The sequence below is a fragment of the Penicillium verrucosum genome (genome assembly GCF_028828655.1).
Source record: "Penicillium verrucosum strain IBT 35672 chromosome Unknown utg000002l_segment0_segment0, whole genome shotgun sequence".
Taxonomy (NCBI): Eukaryota; Fungi; Ascomycota; class Eurotiomycetes; order Eurotiales; family Aspergillaceae; genus Penicillium; species Penicillium verrucosum.
This window is the reverse complement of record NW_026643211.1, coordinates 5,719,640-5,738,468: the sequence shown is the minus strand read 5'-3', so window position 1 is coordinate 5,738,468 and position 18,829 is coordinate 5,719,640. Positions and strand designations below refer to the sequence as shown.

At 48.2% G+C, this 18,829-nt stretch overlaps 13 protein-coding genes across 13 annotated transcripts; 5 read left to right on the top strand and 8 right to left on the bottom strand.

Moving 5' to 3' along the window:
- Positions 1–33: 33 nt before the first annotated feature.
- Positions 34–777, top strand: N7516_007776 (lysozyme; the record flags this gene model as incomplete). The annotated part of the gene is made up of 2 exons (XM_057220496.1): positions 34–171; positions 238–777. The coding sequence occupies 2 exons, from the start codon at positions 34–36 to the stop codon at positions 775–777; spliced, it is 678 nt and encodes a 225-aa protein (XP_057074587.1).
- Positions 778–1,643: 866 nt separating this feature from the next.
- Positions 1,644–2,980, top strand: N7516_007775 (cytochrome P450; the record flags this gene model as incomplete). The annotated part of the gene is made up of 4 exons (XM_057220495.1): positions 1,644–1,725; positions 1,791–1,853; positions 1,904–2,503; positions 2,574–2,980. The coding sequence occupies 4 exons, from the start codon at positions 1,644–1,646 to the stop codon at positions 2,978–2,980; spliced, it is 1,152 nt and encodes a 383-aa protein (XP_057074586.1).
- Positions 2,981–3,262: 282 nt separating this feature from the next.
- Positions 3,263–4,189, bottom strand: N7516_007774 (uncharacterized protein; the record flags this gene model as incomplete). The annotated part of the gene is made up of 1 exon (XM_057220494.1): positions 3,263–4,189. One exon carries the CDS (start codon positions 4,187–4,189, stop codon positions 3,263–3,265), a length of 927 nt encoding a protein of 308 aa, XP_057074585.1.
- A 210-nt stretch (positions 4,190–4,399) lies between these two features.
- On the bottom strand, positions 4,400–4,903 carry N7516_007773 (uncharacterized protein; the record flags this gene model as incomplete). The annotated part of the gene is made up of 1 exon (XM_057220493.1): positions 4,400–4,903. The coding sequence occupies one exon, from the start codon at positions 4,901–4,903 to the stop codon at positions 4,400–4,402; it is 504 nt and encodes a 167-aa protein (XP_057074584.1).
- Positions 4,904–5,413: 510 nt separating this feature from the next.
- On the top strand, positions 5,414–6,127 carry N7516_007772 (uncharacterized protein; the record flags this gene model as incomplete). The annotated part of the gene is made up of 2 exons (XM_057220492.1): positions 5,414–5,816; positions 5,880–6,127. The coding sequence occupies 2 exons, from the start codon at positions 5,414–5,416 to the stop codon at positions 6,125–6,127; spliced, it is 651 nt and encodes a 216-aa protein (XP_057074583.1).
- Positions 6,128–6,414: 287 nt separating this feature from the next.
- Positions 6,415–7,446, top strand: N7516_007771 (D-2-hydroxyacid dehydrogenase family protein; the record flags this gene model as incomplete). The annotated part of the gene is made up of 1 exon (XM_057220491.1): positions 6,415–7,446. The coding sequence occupies one exon, from the start codon at positions 6,415–6,417 to the stop codon at positions 7,444–7,446; it is 1,032 nt and encodes a 343-aa protein (XP_057074582.1).
- A 726-nt stretch (positions 7,447–8,172) lies between these two features.
- Positions 8,173–8,697, top strand: N7516_007770 (uncharacterized protein; the record flags this gene model as incomplete). The annotated part of the gene is made up of 1 exon (XM_057220490.1): positions 8,173–8,697. The coding sequence occupies one exon, from the start codon at positions 8,173–8,175 to the stop codon at positions 8,695–8,697; it is 525 nt and encodes a 174-aa protein (XP_057074581.1).
- Positions 8,698–8,822: 125 nt separating this feature from the next.
- N7516_007769 (uncharacterized protein) lies at positions 8,823–9,596 on the bottom strand (the record flags this gene model as incomplete). The annotated part of the gene is made up of 1 exon (XM_057220489.1): positions 8,823–9,596. The coding sequence occupies one exon, from the start codon at positions 9,594–9,596 to the stop codon at positions 8,823–8,825; it is 774 nt and encodes a 257-aa protein (XP_057074580.1).
- Positions 9,597–10,268: 672 nt separating this feature from the next.
- N7516_007768 (PEX11 domain protein) lies at positions 10,269–11,094 on the bottom strand (the record flags this gene model as incomplete). The annotated part of the gene is made up of 3 exons (XM_057220488.1): positions 10,269–10,634; positions 10,701–10,855; positions 10,941–11,094. 3 exons carry the CDS (start codon positions 11,092–11,094, stop codon positions 10,269–10,271), a joined length of 675 nt encoding a protein of 224 aa, XP_057074579.1.
- A 444-nt stretch (positions 11,095–11,538) lies between these two features.
- N7516_007767 (F-actin-capping protein subunit alpha) lies at positions 11,539–12,825 on the bottom strand (the record flags this gene model as incomplete). The annotated part of the gene is made up of 7 exons (XM_057220487.1): positions 11,539–11,890; positions 11,989–12,126; positions 12,181–12,233; positions 12,299–12,388; positions 12,447–12,562; positions 12,657–12,675; positions 12,769–12,825. The coding sequence occupies 7 exons, from the start codon at positions 12,823–12,825 to the stop codon at positions 11,539–11,541; spliced, it is 825 nt and encodes a 274-aa protein (XP_057074578.1).
- A 401-nt stretch (positions 12,826–13,226) lies between these two features.
- N7516_007766 (uncharacterized protein) lies at positions 13,227–15,174 on the bottom strand (the record flags this gene model as incomplete). The annotated part of the gene is made up of 2 exons (XM_057220486.1): positions 13,227–13,994; positions 14,047–15,174. 2 exons carry the CDS (start codon positions 15,172–15,174, stop codon positions 13,227–13,229), a joined length of 1,896 nt encoding a protein of 631 aa, XP_057074577.1.
- Positions 15,175–15,599: 425 nt separating this feature from the next.
- N7516_007765 (fungal specific transcription factor domain-containing protein) lies at positions 15,600–17,039 on the bottom strand (the record flags this gene model as incomplete). The annotated part of the gene is made up of 1 exon (XM_057220485.1): positions 15,600–17,039. One exon carries the CDS (start codon positions 17,037–17,039, stop codon positions 15,600–15,602), a length of 1,440 nt encoding a protein of 479 aa, XP_057074576.1.
- A 525-nt stretch (positions 17,040–17,564) lies between these two features.
- Positions 17,565–18,566, bottom strand: N7516_007764 (polysaccharide deacetylase family protein; the record flags this gene model as incomplete). Its single annotated transcript, XM_057220484.1, has 2 exons — positions 17,565–18,046; positions 18,110–18,566. The coding sequence occupies 2 exons, from the start codon at positions 18,564–18,566 to the stop codon at positions 17,565–17,567; spliced, it is 939 nt and encodes a 312-aa protein (XP_057074575.1).
- Positions 18,567–18,829: the final 263 nt, after the last annotated feature.

Sequence of the window (18,829 nt, the reverse complement as noted above, 5' to 3'; positions counted from 1 at the left end):
ACTTACTCTTCCAATCTTACTCTCACTCTCGCCATGAAGATTAATGCCCTCCCCCTCCTGTTCGCCACTGCTGCCAGCGCCAGTGTTCAGGGCTTCGACATCTCCGGCTATCAACCCAAAGTGGATTTTGCCGGTGCTTATGCAGCTGGTGCCCGCTTCGTTATGATCAAGGTGAGAGCTTTGGCTTTCCCGAAGTTACTACGAATCCCTTCTCCGCCATAATACTAACCATATCAGGCGACTGAGGGTACCAGCTTCATCTCCAGCTCTTTCTCGAGCCAATATACGGGTGCCAGCAGCGCCGGTCTGATCCGTGGCGGTTATCACTTTGCCCAACCCGGCAGCAGCAGCGGTGCTACACAAGCCACTTACTTCCTCGCCCACGGTGGCGGTTGGTCTGATGATGGCCTGACCCTGCCCGGTATGCTGGACATTGAATACAACCCGTCCGGTGCAACCTGCTATGGGCTCAGCCAATCAGCCATGGTCGCCTGGATCAAGGACTTTGGCGAGACCTACAAGAAGACTGCTGGCCGGTACCCTATGATCTACACAACCGCGGACTGGTGGAACACTTGCACTGGTGGCAGCACGGCATTCAGTCAGGACTACCCGTTAGCTCTGGCTCGATACAGCACTTCGGTCGGCACTATCCCCGGTGGCTGGGATTTCCAGAGCTTCTGGCAGAACTCGGATTCGTATAGCTTCGGAGGTGATTCGGACATTTGGAATGGCAGTGAAGCCTCTCTGAAGACATTTGCCAAGACCGCTGCTTAAAGCAATTGGTCTGACATTTCTCCGCAAGATGGATATGTATCTAATGGATTATAATTCGGTTTATGTAGATACTTGTGCAGATCCCGTTTTGATGGCACTGGAATTGAATGTCCTTATATACCAGACAGACCCTCCTACAGTAATTGACGGTAAGTTCATGTGCCCTACAACCCCTTGTCGCTATCAAATCGGCATCAGACCATCCATTGCCATGCAATTTTGTACCCAATTTGTATACACCTGATATTGTTTTTAAGTACCCACAATGTTGTAATGACTCATTCTTATTCATCGTGACAGGTATGTATACACGTGACTAGGATCTACATTCGTCGTGTAGTTATATAAACCAACCACTACTCATGGAGGGAAAAATCGAGCAATAATGACTTATCTCATTTCTTACTTGGATTTCTCTCTTATGAAAGATCTCTCTATCTTATATCTTCTACCGACAGCCCTCTTGGGCTTCCTTGCTGTCCTTGCATGGCGTTGGAGGCAAGAACCGACAATACCGATTGTCAACTCGTACTCCGGTGATATAACTTTAAAAAGGGCCCAGTCGAGATTCACGTCAGATGCCAGGGGGTTGATCAAAGAAGGAATTGAGAAGGTAAGTTGGGTATCTCCCATGACAAAACACTGCGTCTAATGTAGAAGCTTCAGTTCAATGGCCCATTTCGCATTATAACGACTCTTGGCTCGCGGGTAATCCTCCCAGCGTCTTATACCAAGTGGCTAAAAAATTGTCTGGATTTAGACCATCAGGCGCTTGTCCACGATGTATGTTGCAGCTCCTTCTGCTAAGGAGACTTGGGAACTGACACACGATTTTTATACAGCAATATTTTGCGGCATACCCCGGGATGGAAGGACAGAGAGTGGTCACTGATCCTAGGAAGATTCTGATCAATGTCACCAAAACGAAATTGAACAATCAGAGCGGTCGTGCGTGACAGATTCAGGACTCATGGTTTATATTGGAGTCTCACTAATATGGTCTTCCATCACAGAGTGTGCGCTGTTTCATGAACATATTACGGAGGCTCTAGAAGAGATTTGGATGGACCACGACGGTAAGTTTGCTCTAAATATTGCCAGAGTGCTCGATTGACTTATTCTTCAGATTGGCACACCGTTGATTGGTCTCAACATGCAGTCCGCTTCATCGGGCGAATGTCAGCATCTATCTTTGTCGGTCCTGAATTAGCTCGTGATCGTAAATGGCAAGAGTTAATTCTAACTTCGACAATGAACACGTTTATGGGGGTTCGATCCCTCCGCGCTTGGCCAGCCTTTCTTCGTCCATTGGTTCATTGGTTCTTGCCAGAACTCAGAAACTGCCGTCGGCAACTTCGCCTTGCTCGTCTGATACTACAGCCAATCTTCGGCCGCAGGGGGTATGGGCAATCTCACTCTACCCAACCTGATAAGAGAGAAAATTTCGAGGATACCATACAGTGGCTTGAAGAAATCGCTGCTGGTCGCCCCTATGACGCCGCTGCAGCACAAATTGCGTTCGCGATAAGCGCAATGCACACAACTTCTGAACTACTCAAGCAGGCCCTACTGGATATCTGTATGCATCCGGATCTGATTCCGGCTCTACGGGATGAAGCACAGAAAGCTGTCGAGGAGAACGGATGGACAACTGCGGGTGTTTTCAAGATGCAGCTGTTGGACAGTGCAGTAAAGGAAACACAACGGCTCAAACCGGGATCTTTAGGTATGTGTCTACTACTTCTGCCAGCTCATCACTACTCTCAAGTCACGGTACTAAACACACGCTCTCACAGTAAATCTTGAGCGTAAAGCCCTGCGAGATGTTATCCTTCCCAATGGCTTGGCTATCCCTTGCGGAACAAATGTTGCCGTTGATTCATCCATGATGTGGGATCCAGCGATTTACCCCGATCCATTCTCTTATGATGCCTACCGTTTTCTTCGTCTTCGCAAATCCGGCAATACTGCGGCAGCACTCGCATCCACAAGTCCGGAACATATCGCATTTGGGATTGGCAAGCCAATTTGCCCTGGGAGGTTCTTCGCTAGCAATGAAGTCAAGATTGCTCTGGCCAAGATTCTTTTGACTTACGATGTCAGGATTCCTGAAGGGACGACACCCAAGATTATGGAAGTGGGATTTGAAATGCTGAGTGATCCAGATGCAAAGTTGGAGGTTAGAAAGCGAAATGTTTTATAGAAATGATGTTATAGTAAGAAGTAGTATGTACACTATGCCAAACAATAATTATTTCCAATTTCATTAAAATCGAAGAGAACTGATACCTAGGTAGTTATGTACATAGTATATAACTACATAACTATGTAACTATAGTACATGTGGGAGAAGATTAGTGTCTCTTGACTCATTCAGAGTCATTCCTACGTACTTGATTTCCCCTGCCACTTCTTGGTGCTCTCTTTCCGTATTAGTGCTTAGCCCTTGTGGAAAGGTTTGAAAGAATCAATTCATGCAATATAACTAGCTTTCATCCTCCCAGTCTTCCATTTCGAAGGACGTCATATGCTTTAGCGGACGTGAGAGCTTCAGCCAAAGTTCGTTCTCCGGATCATCATCTTCAATATACAAGTAGCCAGTATCCGCGCTATCGTTATAGATTCCGCTAGATTCGTCTTCAATCTTCTGCGCAGTTTCCAATGACAGCCACATATATCTCTCCACAACCCCCGGGTCAGCCGGCTGACCGCCATAGATACCAGGAGAGCCCCATTCGTCTCTGGGATGCTGGCCCCAAGGAATAATCATATCAGAAAATTGGATAGAAGAATGAGCAAAGGAATCTCTAGGCTCCAAATCAGGCTGTAAACTTGCTTCCACAGTGGTATCGTAAGGGCCGAACTCTGAGATTTCTCTGCTTCCAATAGAACGCTCCCTAACAAATTCCTCTAGATATTTGAGGTATAACGGGTTTCTGCTCTGTTTAGCAGTCTCGAAGAAGGACTCACGGGGAGGGGGCTTTAACGACCTGAAAAGCGATTTGTAGTCACAAAGTATGGCGGTAATCGCAATTTGGTGTCTCATGGACGGACACTTACTAGCCAGCTCACGTAAAGTATTCTCATGAGGCCTTACCGGCCACCAGATAAGCCAAGGGAGGCAGTCGGAGTCATCATCAAGGTCAGAGATATCATTGTTCATGATTTTGCGAGCATTTATCGCAGTACGAATCTCGCGACACTCGCGCTCATTGCCTTCGGTAAGCAATTTACCTGGAAGAATGACTCGCCTTCGGCGAGAGTTGGTTTCTAGCTGATAGGCCCACCATCGGGCAAAACTTGTGTGGTGATAAATCCCACGAAGAATACAATTGTATTCAGTTTCCGTTCTGAGTCTCCGTGGGTGCATCAATCGAGCGTATCTATCCACATTACCCTCCCATGCAGCCATTTGCGTTGGAAGGCATTTGTCAAGAACTGGGAGATCAGACGGAAGAGGCATCCACAAATGCTCAGAGTCTCCTGGGCCGAGTATCGCATCGCGATCTGCTTTGCTGATTTTTTCTTTCAACCTAATATATCCATCTTCCTCGATATCAATATCATCTGCAGTTGTATCTGGCAAGTTCTTGGGAGGAAGAACACGCCGGGCCAAAGCCCGTCAGGGCTTCATATTGCCGTTTAGAAACGCGGGTGCCTGTGGATTTTCAAGATTAACCGATCGAGTGAAATCATCCATAACAGCCCATCTTTGAGGGGCCGACATGATGATTTTGTAGATGCCGGCGTCTCTGGCAGCATTGCGGGCTTCTTCGGCAATAGATGCGTCTGGCAGAAGATCCAATTCTTTGTAAAGATCCGTATACCAAGCAGCAGCACATGCGCGGCCGACTTGATAGCGCATCGATGGATATCGACGGGCAAGCTCGCGGTAGGTTTCTTCCGATGCAGGTTCTGGATACCAAATGCAGTATGGTTCAGTGGCAGGATCTTGCATATCGGGGATGATGCTACTCATTATCAGGCGAGCATTGCGGGCGCGAGAAAACTGATGAGCCTGGCTATCGTCGCCGGAGCATAGCTCAATGATTGCTGGGCTTGTTGCAAATTGGAGTGAGTCACGGATCCCGCGAATGACTGCTCTACGATGCCAAAGAGAGGTCATATCGGACGGGACTTTTTCCCCCTTTATTGCCGCGATGCATTGATCGATGTCGTATTCAGGGGGTTGTTTCTTACCCGTGTGGATTGGTAGGTTCGTGGGGGAAATGACAGAGCTTGTCATAAAGATAAATAGCGCAGGGGTGTGAGGCTGATATTTGTCCGAAGGGGAGATGAACGAAAGAGGGGGAAAGGCAGATCCTTGAAAAAGCGGAACGTGCTATGTCCCGCAAAGATTTTAGGCTCTGCATACTAATGTATACAATTGCTTCTTCGGGTATGATCTGAGTCCACGGGTATAGACTTGGGTGTTTAATAGATTAGTCAATCATGTGACTGGTCTGAGCAGCTCAGTGACTTTCCGGGGCTGAGCGCTCTCATGAGTCATAAAAGCGGCTAAGATAGGAAAGCCCAGCTACCTTGGTACTACATGATAATATATTATTCCGCCATAAGGCTCTGGATATCCTCTGTATCCTTCAATTCCCATCTGTGCTTTTTATCCATGAAAAGAATGAATATCATCAAATATGCCACCGAGGCCGATGGACCAGGACTTGCCAAAGTCAACGTCCAAAGCTTCCAAGGCCGCCGCCTCCTCGATGAACTTTTCCCCGAGGCAAGCCTGACCAGAATGCAGGAATACAAAATAGTTGTGGGCATGAAACATCTTGCCAACCCCAATATGCATGTTCTCAAGATCCATGATCCAGTCAGTGGGGAACTGGCGACCTATAGCCGCTGGCAGTTTCCAATATCATTTGGTCCGAGTCTGGTTACTCTAAGTGAAAAGGCAGCCTTGTTGGCCAAGGACCCCATTCCGCATGCACCCAGACCAATGAATGAGGAAGTTTTCAATGCCTTCAAAAAACTCCTAGAAGATGGTCGCAAGCGATACACCACAGAGAACGACATTAGTAAGTGGCCCCCTCACCCGTGGACATTCCCGACAAGGGGATTTTGCTGAAATGGATCATCAGTCCTCGATCTGCTAGCAACCGTACCGGAATATCAAGGGCGAGGTTTTGGCTCTGCTATTCTGAAATGGGGCACAGACAAGGCAGATGCCTCCCAATCACGCATCTTCCTCGAGGGTACACCCGAAGGTGTGCCCATCTACCTCAAACACGGATGGAAGATCGTTGAGGAGGTGGTTATGGATTATACCCCATTTGGTAGTGTTGGGCAAGAGTCCTTTTTCCTGATGATGAGGGATCCAGTTTCATAATAAGGAGTTTGAAGGTTTGTTATAAATATTAAAGCTGCATGTACTTTGGAGAGATGGATGAATAGGCCTGAAGTACGAACATACTACTTCAGTGCATTATTTATATCTCTTTATAGACATAACTCCAGGGCTATATACTACATAGTGGATAAATGAACAGCCGGGAACGTCATTGCCCCGGGAATTTCTCACTTCCCCGCTGTTTCCCTTCGACTCTCTCTCTCCCTCTCTCTCTCTTTCATACCTAACGTGTGTACATATATATATCTAGGTATTCATTTTTGAAAATGGCTCGGCTCAAATTTGCAATTCTTGACGATTACCAGGGCATTGCACCTGCCTATTTCAATCACCTCGAGTCACGAGTTGACATTTCCAGTTTCCCCGAAACCCTCGACCCTCGCGATCCTACACAACACGATGCCCTTGTCCAACGACTTCTTCCCTTCGATATTATCTTGGCGATGCGCGAGCGAACTCCTTTTACAGCCAAAACAATTGCAGCGCTCCCAAATTTGAAACTTCTTTTGACCACGGGTACCCGCAACCTAGCCCTGGATCTCGAGGCATTTAAACGTTCCAATGTGGCTGTCGCAGGCACCGAGGGCCGCCCACCCGGTGTGAATTCGACGGTTCAGCATACATGGGCTTTGATCTTGGGGCTCGCTCGAAACATAGCACGCGACGATGCAGCTGTCAAACGCGGCGCATGGCAAGGTTCCCTTGGGATGAACTTGTCGGGGAAGACACTGGGGCTGCTTGGCTTGGGAAAACTCGGGTCACAAGTAGGAAATATTGGCGCTCTGGCTTTTGGGATGAAGATTCTCGCATGGTCAACCAACTTGACACAGGAAAAGGCCGACGAGCAAGCGCATGCTCAGGGTCTGCCAGTGGGGACATTTGCCGTGGCTGCGTCCAAAGAGGAATTCTTCGCACATGCCGATATCGTCAGTGTACACAGTGTGTTATCGGATCGAAGCCGTGGAATCGTTGGTGCGACTGAAATAGCAAATATGCGATCATCTGCATTTCTCATCAATACTTCACGTGGGCCCTTGATTGAGGAGCAGGCCCTCCTCGAGGCTTTGAATGCAGGCCGCATTCGTGGTGCCGCGTTAGATGTCTTTGACCCAGAACCATTACCTCTTGAGAGCCCATGGCGTACTACTCCTTGGGGACAAGATGGACGCAGTGAAGTTCTGCTTTCGCCCCACATGGGATATGGAGAGGAGGAGCTATTGCGGGGATGGTATGGCGAAACCGCCGAGAATTTGGAGCGCTGGTTGAATGGACAGGAGCTACTACGTAAGATGAACTGATGGACAATAGACGATAGACATATGTATAAATATAAACAAAACAGGTTCCATGTACAACATAGAAAAGAAAGAAAAGGAGAAAAAAAAAAAAAAAAAAAAATGTATGCAGCATACAGATCAGGAACATTTTCGATAAAGAGTCGGGATTTCCGAATAAGAATTATGTGGGCTGATAGTTTCAACTTCTTAAATACATAGTTGACTGATATAGACGTACATAGACGTACATAGACTATATAACTACATACATTTCACCTAAACCCCTGAACCTTTACGCCGAGAATGTGTGGTCCTTGTAACTTTTGTTCTGCATGTGGAGGCTCACCGAATGACCAAAGCGTACGATTATCCGAAAAGTTCACGTTCACGAGTCTAAATGGTCTAAAATGTCCAAAATATCTAAAATATCTAAAATATCTAAAATATCTCCAGATTGACACTCTTTTTTTTGGAGACAATTGTGTTTTTAGGCCTGTGCCTCGGTCTTCCGAGCGGAAAGACCTCGGTTGAAAGGAACAATGTGGGATGTTCCAGATATCTCTACATCTCTACTCCGCGTAAACATCTCTCTACATCTTTATTTAAATAGAACCCTAAGTAATTCCCCAAAGATCTCCTATTCTCTTATTCTCTTATACTCCTACTCATACATATCCTCATATCCTCATATACTCTCTCATACTCTCTCATACTCTCTCCCCTTCCTCACTCCATACCTCCGTCAGTATGGCCCCATCCGCCGATCCCATTCCTGTGACCACCCTTGCCAACTTCCCTCCTCCGACCCATCCCGAATGTCTGCGTGTTGAACGCAGTACGAAAGCATTTGCAAGCGGGGCATATTCTCTGGTAGACCTCCCCGCGGGTGCCGTCTTCGCCAAGATCACTACGGCAACTCCTGGAAAGAAAGCCTACACGAGCGTGCAAACCGGCCGCGACACCCACATCGAACTCAACTCCGACCTAGTCTACTGCAACCACTCATGCGCACCATCATTGGTCTTCGACATGGGCCGCATGGAGGTGCGGGTCGTGGATGACCATCCTTTGAAGGCAGGTGATGCGCTCACCTTCTTCTACCCCAGCACCGAGTGGGAGATGGACCAGGCATTCCAATGTACCTGCGGGGCAGGGGACGGGATCTGCAGAGGTTGGATCTCCGGGGCCAAGACCATGCCCACCGAAAAGTTGGATGGGTATTGGCTTAATGGCCATATCTCCGAATTGTTGAATGAGACCAAGGCCAATTGAGGGGCTGGCACCCAAAAGATATCCAAAATATCCAAAATATTCGATAGAAAATATACAACATATACTAGCGTTGAGATAACTAAAAACTAAAATACACCAGACCCTCGTTATACTGTTCATAAATCTCAACTACCACCTCCCCCAATGATTGCCAATTGAATCATCCTACGTCGGTCAATTTCCTTCTTCAACATCATCAAACACGTCGCAACAATAACCGCCTCGTCTAGCTCCAGGGACTGTAACACAGCTTCATCAATCTGCAATTCACCCCCATTACCCGCAGAAGATCGCGACGTGCCGGGTGTCCGAGAATCCTCTCCGCGAACTAACTGTGCAATCCGGTGACCCGAAGTCTCTTTACGCTTGCCCTTCTCTTCCTCCACTGCACGAAAAATAATCAAATTGACTTTCTTCTGCCCATCCGTCCTTTTTTCCTTGGCATATTCCCATTCAAACTGTTTACCTCCAGGCATACCGATGCGCATTGTGCGGGATGTCCATTTCCCAGCAACAATCACTTCCTCGGGGATGTCACTGGAAGGTTGAAGCAGGTACACAACGGGATCACGGTTCGGACCGAAGAAGTACTCGGTTCGGATAAGACTTCCGCGCTTTGGGTGGCACAGAGTCGCATTACCTGAGCAAAGCTTATCACGCGTGGAGATGTAGGCCTCGGTGCCGTCTGGATTGTAGATAACAATCTCAGTTTGACGAGATGGCAGTGGGAGGCGAAGAGCGTGAATCCCTTGCGCATTAATGGTTAAAACGCGTGAGGGGCAGAAAGAGGATGGACTCTCGATGAGTGTGCTTAGGGTACTGCTGGATCTTGTAGACAAGGCTGAGGAGTGAACCTCCATTTCCTTTGCCTTGAGATCGAGAGTGGTTGTAGTAGTCATGATTCATGAAGGTGGTTTGGCTCTGGATGACAATCTGAATGACCAGTCTATGTATGTTTGTTGGTATATATATATATATATATTGTTCTCCAATACGAGACTTGCCTATTTGGGCAAGGAACTCTATTCCATTTCTTGTTCGTATTTCCATGACGTCGAGGGACTCTACCTCCTTCGTCTCATTCGCTAACTATATACAAAAGTTGGATGTGCTTTTTCATACTGACTATATCTGGACTTGCTCAGCCTCACTCGTAACTATAGCCCGAAAACAATATCCCCGAACAGCCTCCAAATAAGCCACAACATTTACTGGCCCCTTTATTAATTCCACACATAAATTCCACAACATAACTGGTCTAGCTCTTGTTTCTGCTCTTCAGTCATTAAAAAGCAATCTCTTTCATCGAACTGGGCTTGTGGTTTAGTGGTATAATACTCCCTTAGCATGGGAGTGGTCCGGGGTTCGATTCCCCGCGAGTCCAATTTTTTTCTCTTTTGCTATGTCCCTCCTCAATTAATTGAATTACTATATTTGTGATTGGGATTTCCTTTTTTTGTCCAATTCATGGCTATCATCTGTTATGCTGACATGATCCATATATACATCGTGAGGTTCAAGTCTAATATCTATATCTATCAGCTGACACTAATGCTATATCTACATTCCAATCACACTCGAGTCCAGATCTCTTGAGCAGTCAGGAGTGTACTCAACACCATGGTCGATCCAACCACCACATCCCCCGTGGGCATCCAGCCCAGAAGTTCCAGCGGGATGAGCAAATCACAGCCATCCACCACGATCTGCTTGACCCGGGCAGAAGCAGCAGTTGGTTTGACCGGGGTATCCTTCTCAGAGACAGTCTTCCGGTTCTTTCTCTTGCCATTCTTATTGGAAGGCTGCTCCGCGGGACCGACAAGCAGCGACCAAATAGCCCCAGCAACGGAGAAAGAGAGCGCATAGAACCAGAAAGTATTGGCCTGGTCCATAACACGGCCATTCCAGGGCACTGGGTAGACGCCCATTGCATGAAGCTAGCTCTTCATCAGTCCTGTTTACCGAAAGAGAGAGGGGGAAAATAATAATAATAAATAACATACCGTGGTCAAGTCTTCCAGGACAAAGTAAAGGCCAAAGCAAGTGCATTTAGCTAGTTCAAGCATCCCAGCCACAGAACTGAATCCATCCTTGCCCAGCAACGCAGACATACGCTGGAAGGAATCAATGAACCCAAAGAAGCGGAAATACCTCCTCGCTACACAATAGACCGTAATATCAGCATACATGGACAATCAAAGCGGAGGGTATAGTTGTCCGTCGAACAGGGGAATTCAACTTACTCAATGCCAATTGTAGCTTGACCGTGGTTAATTGCACGGCCAAGGCACTGCTCACAGTGAGTGCAGCGACGACCTGGGACATGCATTGGATCAGACGAAGGGTCTTTTCAAGGCCAGCGCCCGATTTGACAAATCGAGAAAATTGTTGGATCATCGTTACAGCACTGCTACAAGGCTCTGGAAACAGTATAAAACAATATATACTCTCAATGGGATAGGGGTGGAACTCGTGTTGTCAAAAGGCTTGGAAGCGGGCTAATCTCCCCTGCACTAGTAGTGTTGCTTATTCAGCCTTTTGCATGTTCGAAACCCCAATGTATACATATATCCATGGATGTGAATTCATTTACATGTAATCGGATATTAATTATCGTTCAGAGTAGTTCATCTGGGTTACTTTGGGGCGTGATCGAAGTGGTTGGTAGTTGTGCGGTAGAGATATATAGTTATAGACCGACAGGTCTAGCAATACAGAAAAATAAACAAATTACACGCAAAATGAGACAATGCTTTCAAAATAGTAGGGATATATCAGTCCATCAGCTATTCACCGCAAGCAGGTTCTATCAGACCACTCGACAATATTTCCATGTCTGCTCTACCGCCCTTTGCCGCCTGAGATATCCTGACCCAAACGGTATCCACCAACCTTCTCCCACTCCACCTTCTGTCGCGTGATGGGAAGCTGCCTCCGGAGACCCTTGAACACGCCCTCGGATGTTTGGACAAAGGCCCGGTTCAGCGCTTCCTGGTAATCGCGCTCCGCCGCAGCAATCCGCGAGACAATCGACTCGGCCGATACGGAGGGGACAGAAATGTTGATAGGCTTAGTAGTGTTGAGGGCTACGTTGCCATCTTCGTAGTAGTGCACGTCAACGTGGATGTTGCCAGTCAGGACAGAGGACGAGGAGGAGACGGGAAGTTGGTAAATTGCGCGGAAACGACCATTCCTATTGTGACAGAACGGACAATCCTCCCCAGATGGGGAAGCGCCCACAACGATTAGTTTCCACCCAAGGTTGTATTTGTAGGGATTGTAGTCACTCACCAGAAGTTGTTGGGGGAGTATCGGTTGGCGACCAAGACCATGGCGACGGCAGAGTCATTCTCAATGGGGTAGACACCATATGAGCAGTTGGGGTAGTGTTCACGGGCATGAACACCGAAAGACTTGAGCAGCGATTTGCTAAACATGGTAAGCGGAATGCCATTAAGACTTGAACCAAGATAATTTTCTTACATCAAGTCCGCATGTTCTGACTCCAATACATATGATTGTGCCGCAGATGCAGTCTATTGTCATGGTGCAAGCCCGTAAGCCTTCGATGTGCCACCTCAGTTGATCAGATGAAACCTACCTGTGTGGTGTGGTCAACCCCGAACGAGGTTTGGCTCTCCGGGTCGAAGTAGCGGTTGTCTTCAAGCTCGTTAAATCCACTAACGATGACCTTCCCAGCAAAAGTGTTAGTTTACCACAGACAGAGACCACCCCCGAGCGAAACCCACCTCCTGACTTGATCCCGGCAATTTTACCGTTGCGAGCTGCGTCTCGTTGTACCGTTTGAATGCAGGAAGAAGGGAGGAAATGACATCCTCGCCCTCGGAGGTCAAGGCTTGCACATCTAATCAAGTAGTAGGGATCAGCATCACCGTTCGTGTAGGAGTCGGTGTTGCGGGGATCGGGACAGGCAGCGTAGCGCTAAGAGGGCGATTTACCGGCGACAACATCTGAAAGCTGAAGAAAAACATATCAGCGGTAATCCTTCAAGCTTCAGGAGGACGATGACCAGGGGAGTGAGGGCTCTTGGATCATTGTTGACGTGCGTACCTCTCCTGGCGGGGCACCCTCGATGAAGGCAGATACCAGTTCAACAGTGGAAGCCATGGCGTAGAAAAATGCGATCGAGGTATTCAATATGGATTAAGAGGTTCAAGCACAATTGAAGTCCTCGAGATAATTATCGGAGGTAGCTTGGAAGTGGTGATTGTCTGCGGAGAGAAAGAGAGCTGTCGGAGGCGGAGAGCGATAAGCACGTGGCTTCGTATACTCCAGACCAACGTATGTACAACATAAGACTTCCAACATCTTTGCAAATTAAAATCATTCATAAAATAACTATGAGGTATCTGAAAAATCGCTGGAAAAACAAATGTGTATCGTGAAATATCCATATCCAAATAACACCATGCTCTTGAAAACCCTCACAGAAAAAAATAACTCCCCCCGTAACCCTGAGAGCGAATAACGATATCGAATTCTGTTGCGCAAATCCAAAACTATCGTTTTTAATCAATGCTCATATTCATAAAGCCATCACTGGCTTCGGTCATCCCTTGCAGGCCGACGCGTTTCACACCTCCAGCATGAGGGATCGTTCGATTGCTCGATTCAGCACTGAGTCGTTCCGAGAACGGTGCACCGAGGCCCGGCTTGGGTGGTGGACCCCAGATGTTTGGGCCAGTATCATTGACATTGTGGGAGTGAGTCATCACTGGGCTGCTTTGAACACTCACACTAGGAGAGACAGCCCGGCGCTTGAAAAGATTAGGATCGAAGTCATCGTCACGACGCCGCTTGCGACAAATCTCCCCGATAGTTGGCATGCCCGGAGCATGGGGTGTGGAAGAGCGGGAACGCTGCTTGAAGGATTCGGCGGTAAGAGAGTTGATGGCTGTGGACGGAGTCATATCCATAAACATATCCTCATCTGCTATAGACGAGGGACCGCCCTGACGAGCCGGGGGTGGGGTTCGGTATCGCCCATCAAACGAGTTCCAAAACTCGACGCCGCCCGAGTTGCGACTGGCTTGCTTGCCAAAAGTATCCGTATATGCTGTGTCCATGCCCGCTTTGACCGCGGGGTCCTCTGTCGCTGTCGAATCAAACGAGGTCGAGGGCTGCAATGATGGGAACTCGCCGAGTGCAGGGGTTGATTCAGGTTCAGTGTCGCGGACCTGCCGGACCACTTCTGCCTCTCGTTTCATATCGTGATCAACTGGAGCACCCTCCTCCATCAAAGCGGCACGAATGCGCGCAAAGGTCTTGGTTTTGGGCTGTCACTGGGGTTAACTTCTGGGCCACTGAATGAGAAAAGTACTAACTTACAAGTAAGCTCCCACGCCGGGTCACCGCGCGACGAATTACTCCCAGTGGGCCGCCACCTTCCGGGTGTGGAGTGGGAATTGGGCTTCCGCTCCGCGTTGCACGACTCTCACTATCGTCGCTCATATCGGACAAACGCAGGTCGCGTGTGCCAAGACTGAGACTCGCTCTGCGTGAATGCGCAGTCTGTCGCGGGGCAAAATATCCACTGGAGTGCTCGACACTCTTCATTATGGGCGGAGAGTGAGGGGTAGGACTAGGCTTTGTACTGTTTCCACTCGCACTGCTGGAGCTGTGGCGACTACGGCCTTTGCGAAAGCGCGCGCGTTGGAAACTCATCAAGCTGGCAGCGGCTTGTGAATATCCTCCCATCCACTCGTTGCCCGGGCTCTGCAGATTGCTGGCAAATGGACTCGGAGCACTTATGCGAGTCGGCTGCGGCGTATTGATAATAATATCGTCGCGATCAGCCATCGACTCATCTTCCTCCTCACTACTACTCGTGTCCGACTCCATCATATTCACACTCGACATGGAGCTTGAAATTGTTGTACGGTCTGCCGGACCCGATGTTGAAAACGGTGGGACGGATGTCGCTCCAAGTGATCCGCGTCGCTGGGGTATTGCCATGCCTCGCCCTCCAACGGTGGGAGACGAATCCGGGGAAGACTCGGCTAGGGTAGAATGGTGAAGGTTCGTACATGCGCGTGAGAAGTCGAGGCCCCGAGATCGTCGAGGGAGAACAGATCCTGGAGATCCGTAGATATGTGATGGGTCAAGTTTAGGAGAGAGGGGGGCGCGGTTTGTAAGTGATGGCGACACGGCGGGTTTGGAAGGCAAGTTTAGCGAGAGGTTCGAATGCGATGCACTTGATCTCCGAGGTGTTGCGGGGAGAGCGGGTATTGCATTATCGTCTTTGGTTGATGCTCGACTGAGATCACCAGTGGATGGTTGAGTGGAGAATGTAGGTCTGGACGCATCGGACAATGAACGCGACTTGGGAGAGCGCGACTGTTCAAGTTGGTGTTCCAGGTCTGTTTGCTGAGGCTGAGCTAATTGTTGACTGAGTTTGCTTTCAAACCCTTGGGCTGATGTACTGCGCCCTGGCGCTGGAGGTCGCACCTGTGCCATATTCAAGTCACTTTGATCTGATTTATCGATTCAGAGCAAGGGCGTACAGTGAAGGGCATCATTCGTCGGCACCGAGGCAGGAAATGGGGGCAACACTGGAATTGACGCCCGTAGAGCGCATGCACTGTGGTTTATAACAAGATATACACAGTATTCGGGTCGATGTGAGGTCTACATTGCGGTTGCAGGTCGCTGGCTCTGAGCGGTTAACGAGATCAGATGACAACGCACTAACCCGATGCGGACACACCCCTCATATCGTAGAGTGAGTGATCTAGTTATACATGTGTACATATATATAGTTATTGTACCATTGTATACGTTCCGGATATATAATTGAGCTGAAAGATATAGAATTAATCGATCATTCAATGCCTCTCTAATATACAGAGATTCATCATGTTCATTCTTCCTGGCTCATGCCCTCACGCTAGACTCATGGCATTGCTGATTGGCACCACATGCCATTCCCAATCATTGTATTCATTCTGCAGAGTGGTTCCCTTGATCAAATCAGAATCGCGTGTCTGCCATAACTTGGTGATCACTGCCCTTGTTCTAGCAATGTTCGAGATCGTTGAATCGGCCAATGTTGCCAGGGAACGTAGCACAATCGCTCGTCCCGACCCTGATTCCGTTTCCGATTCCGGGCAGAGCTCATCATCGGATGGGTCAAGCTCAACAGCTGCCACAAAGACTGGCCATGTCACATTGACCAGCGATTTACAGTCGAGAAGCTCCGATACGACTCGCAGGATTTGGCGCACATAACTCTTCACCAATGGTGTGGTAGGCCCAGCCCCATACAAAGAACAGTGTAAGTAAAGCATGGCAGCCAATCGCTTGGAATCTGCAACCAGACCAAGCATTTCTTCGTCACCCTCTCCCACCTCTTGGACCAAGTTTTCTAGTTGGCGCTCAAGGGACGCCGCACGTAGTGAGAACGATGCCTTGTCCGCCTCGGACGTATTTTGTCTCCTGGTTCGACTCATATCTGTGATTTTGGCCAGGATCGAGACCAATTCGGGACTACATCCCATCCAAAGATCGATGTTGCGTTCGTCCGGTTTCCAGTAGTCGGTACCAAACAAGACCTCTTTGGCACAAGCTGTTCGACCCATGACATCCTGGAAGGCAAAGAATTGCTCTGCAAAAGTCGTCACGGGATCCGATGGGGCGGTTGACTGCAATAATGCTATTTGCTGTTTTCTTCGCAGTCGGATTAAATCGTTGGCCCCTTTGAGATGGATGATCCATTGTTGATCACACTTGTCTACTATCTCGTATAAACATAGCATGATCATGATAACCAGTACTTCAGGATCCATCGAGCATGTCAAAGTTCCCTCTGACGAAAGCCGTCGGCGAAGATCTCTCAAAGCCTCTGATTTGAAACGCAGGCCGATTGCACCATAGCGTGGATTGCTCCTTGACCAGTGGCAGGCTCCCAATGCTTGAATGGCCTTGAAAAGCGTAGGAGAAGCTGATAGACAGAATGGAAGAATCACAGAGGCAAACGGCGAAGAAAATGTGGAGCTGGCGGTTGTGCGAGGGCACACTTGTTGAAGATAGTAATCAAATAGCTCTCCGTGCCCAGGTTTGGATAGCTCTGGAAACGGTGCAAGAGACGGCGGGAGGCTTGGGTTGGAATTTAGGCTGAGCCCTCTGAGATGTGGGAAATGTTGTAACCAGGACCATATTTGGTGGTTTCTGGAAAATGGTGAGTCGGAGGTTTGTGCAACCGAAACCAGTGCATTCAACTCGTCGAAGTCCACGTTCACTTCATCTGGGTGTTCGAATGTCGACACACCGCTGTTTATGAAGCCCCAAGGGCTAATAGTTGGCACTGGGCACCACTCATGCATTTCCGAGGAAACGGAGCCGTGTGTGGGTTGAATTGCGCCGGTTTTGTTCCAAACACCTGCACGCCCAAATGCCACCCCACGACTGATAAATTCCGATTCCCATTTTAAAACCAGATTCTTCGTGCATGGCAATCCTTTCTCTCGACAACGTGTGCAAAGAGGCTTTTTGGTGTCACATCGAACACGACCTGCCCGGCATTCTTTGCATCCATCCCGAGATCGGGTTTTCACCGGACCTGTGCGGTCTGCAGCTTTTCTTCGTGGCATACGAGTTACCAATTGTGGATATATAAACTTCACATGGTATGAATTAGCCTGCCAGGGTCAAAGATAGGAGGTTGAGATAGTTGAAGTCGGCAAAGAAAATTGGAGGTTGCGAGTGGCGGATAAGGGTCTTTGGCCACCCCGCCAAATCCAGATATCCCCAGGTTTAATTTACTGTACAATATGGTATGTACTAGTTAACCAACTATGATATATGATAACTATAGTACAAGCAAACAGAATGAATTGAAAATATTGTACTCAAACATTCTTTTTCCACTCGGCTGCACAATCGCCATATGTCACAAATTCAACCCCATCTCCCTGCTGTTTGAGCCACGAAATCATTCGGTCAATCATCCCAATCACATGGGCCATTCCACTAGTATCGGGGTGTAGGACCAAAGGGAAAACAAAGCCTTGCTCAGAATCTTCCTCAATTGATTTTTCGAGAGCCTCACTGTAGAGGAATGCGAATCGCGACTTCCAATTCTGCTCAATGGTGGTCGGACTGACAAATCCATGCGAGTTTGGGGCCGCTGGCAGATAACCAAGGGGTGTCATGTCCTCCATATACCAATTGCATGGAATCTCAACCAAAGTCTGGGGAGTCCTGGCTCCAGGGGCAGGAAGGGGTTTCATCCAAGTAGAAGCAGATTTGGAAGGTGAAAAGTCAATGGCCGTGGGTTCTGACATTCGAGGGATAAAGTACAACGACGAATCATGATGCGTGAGAGAGGAATCTGGGCTGAATTTAGTTTCTAGTTTTCTGGTAGTGAGGTATGATACGAGAAAAAATAATATACCGTATAAAAATCCAAACTCTTCTAGAACTTGAATGGTGTGTGTTCGTAATTGATATAATGGCGCCCTCCATCCTCGAGGTTTCTTTCCGGTCAAGTCGGTTGCCAATTGCACACATTTGGCGACGACTTCTCTCTCCTGTGATTCGGTCATTTGACTGGAGCCCTCGTGCGCATATCCATGGCAACCGATTTCGGCGCCCGACTGAACAATTGCATTGGTTTCTTCTGGGAATGATTCCATTGAATGACCGGGCACAAACCAAGTCACCGAGGAACTAATTCCATGTTTCTCAAACAGGCGTAATAAGCGTGGAACTCCGACTTGACCTGCGAAAAAGCCACTGCTGTAATCGGCTAGATTGGTTGTAGCCGAAGCACCAGTGCCTAGAAAGCCCGAGACGGCATCGAAATCCACGGAGAGTAGAATTTGGACTTTGGGTTTCCGGGAGGAAGACATCTGGAGTGGATTTAAATATGAAATTGTCATCTGAATGAGAAGGCAAAAGGGTTATCAATTTATAAAAGAAGTTCAAGATGAAGTTCAAGTCAGAACCCGAGAAGGGCAAAAAGACCCGACATTTTGGATCCACCCCCGCCATAGAGAGAATACAAACATTCACCCAAATATAATATGTAGGGACCTATCAACACGCTATATTTTATGGTCTCTTAAGGTCATTGCCCCAACTATTTTGCATTTTAAGGCGGTCATGTTTGGCA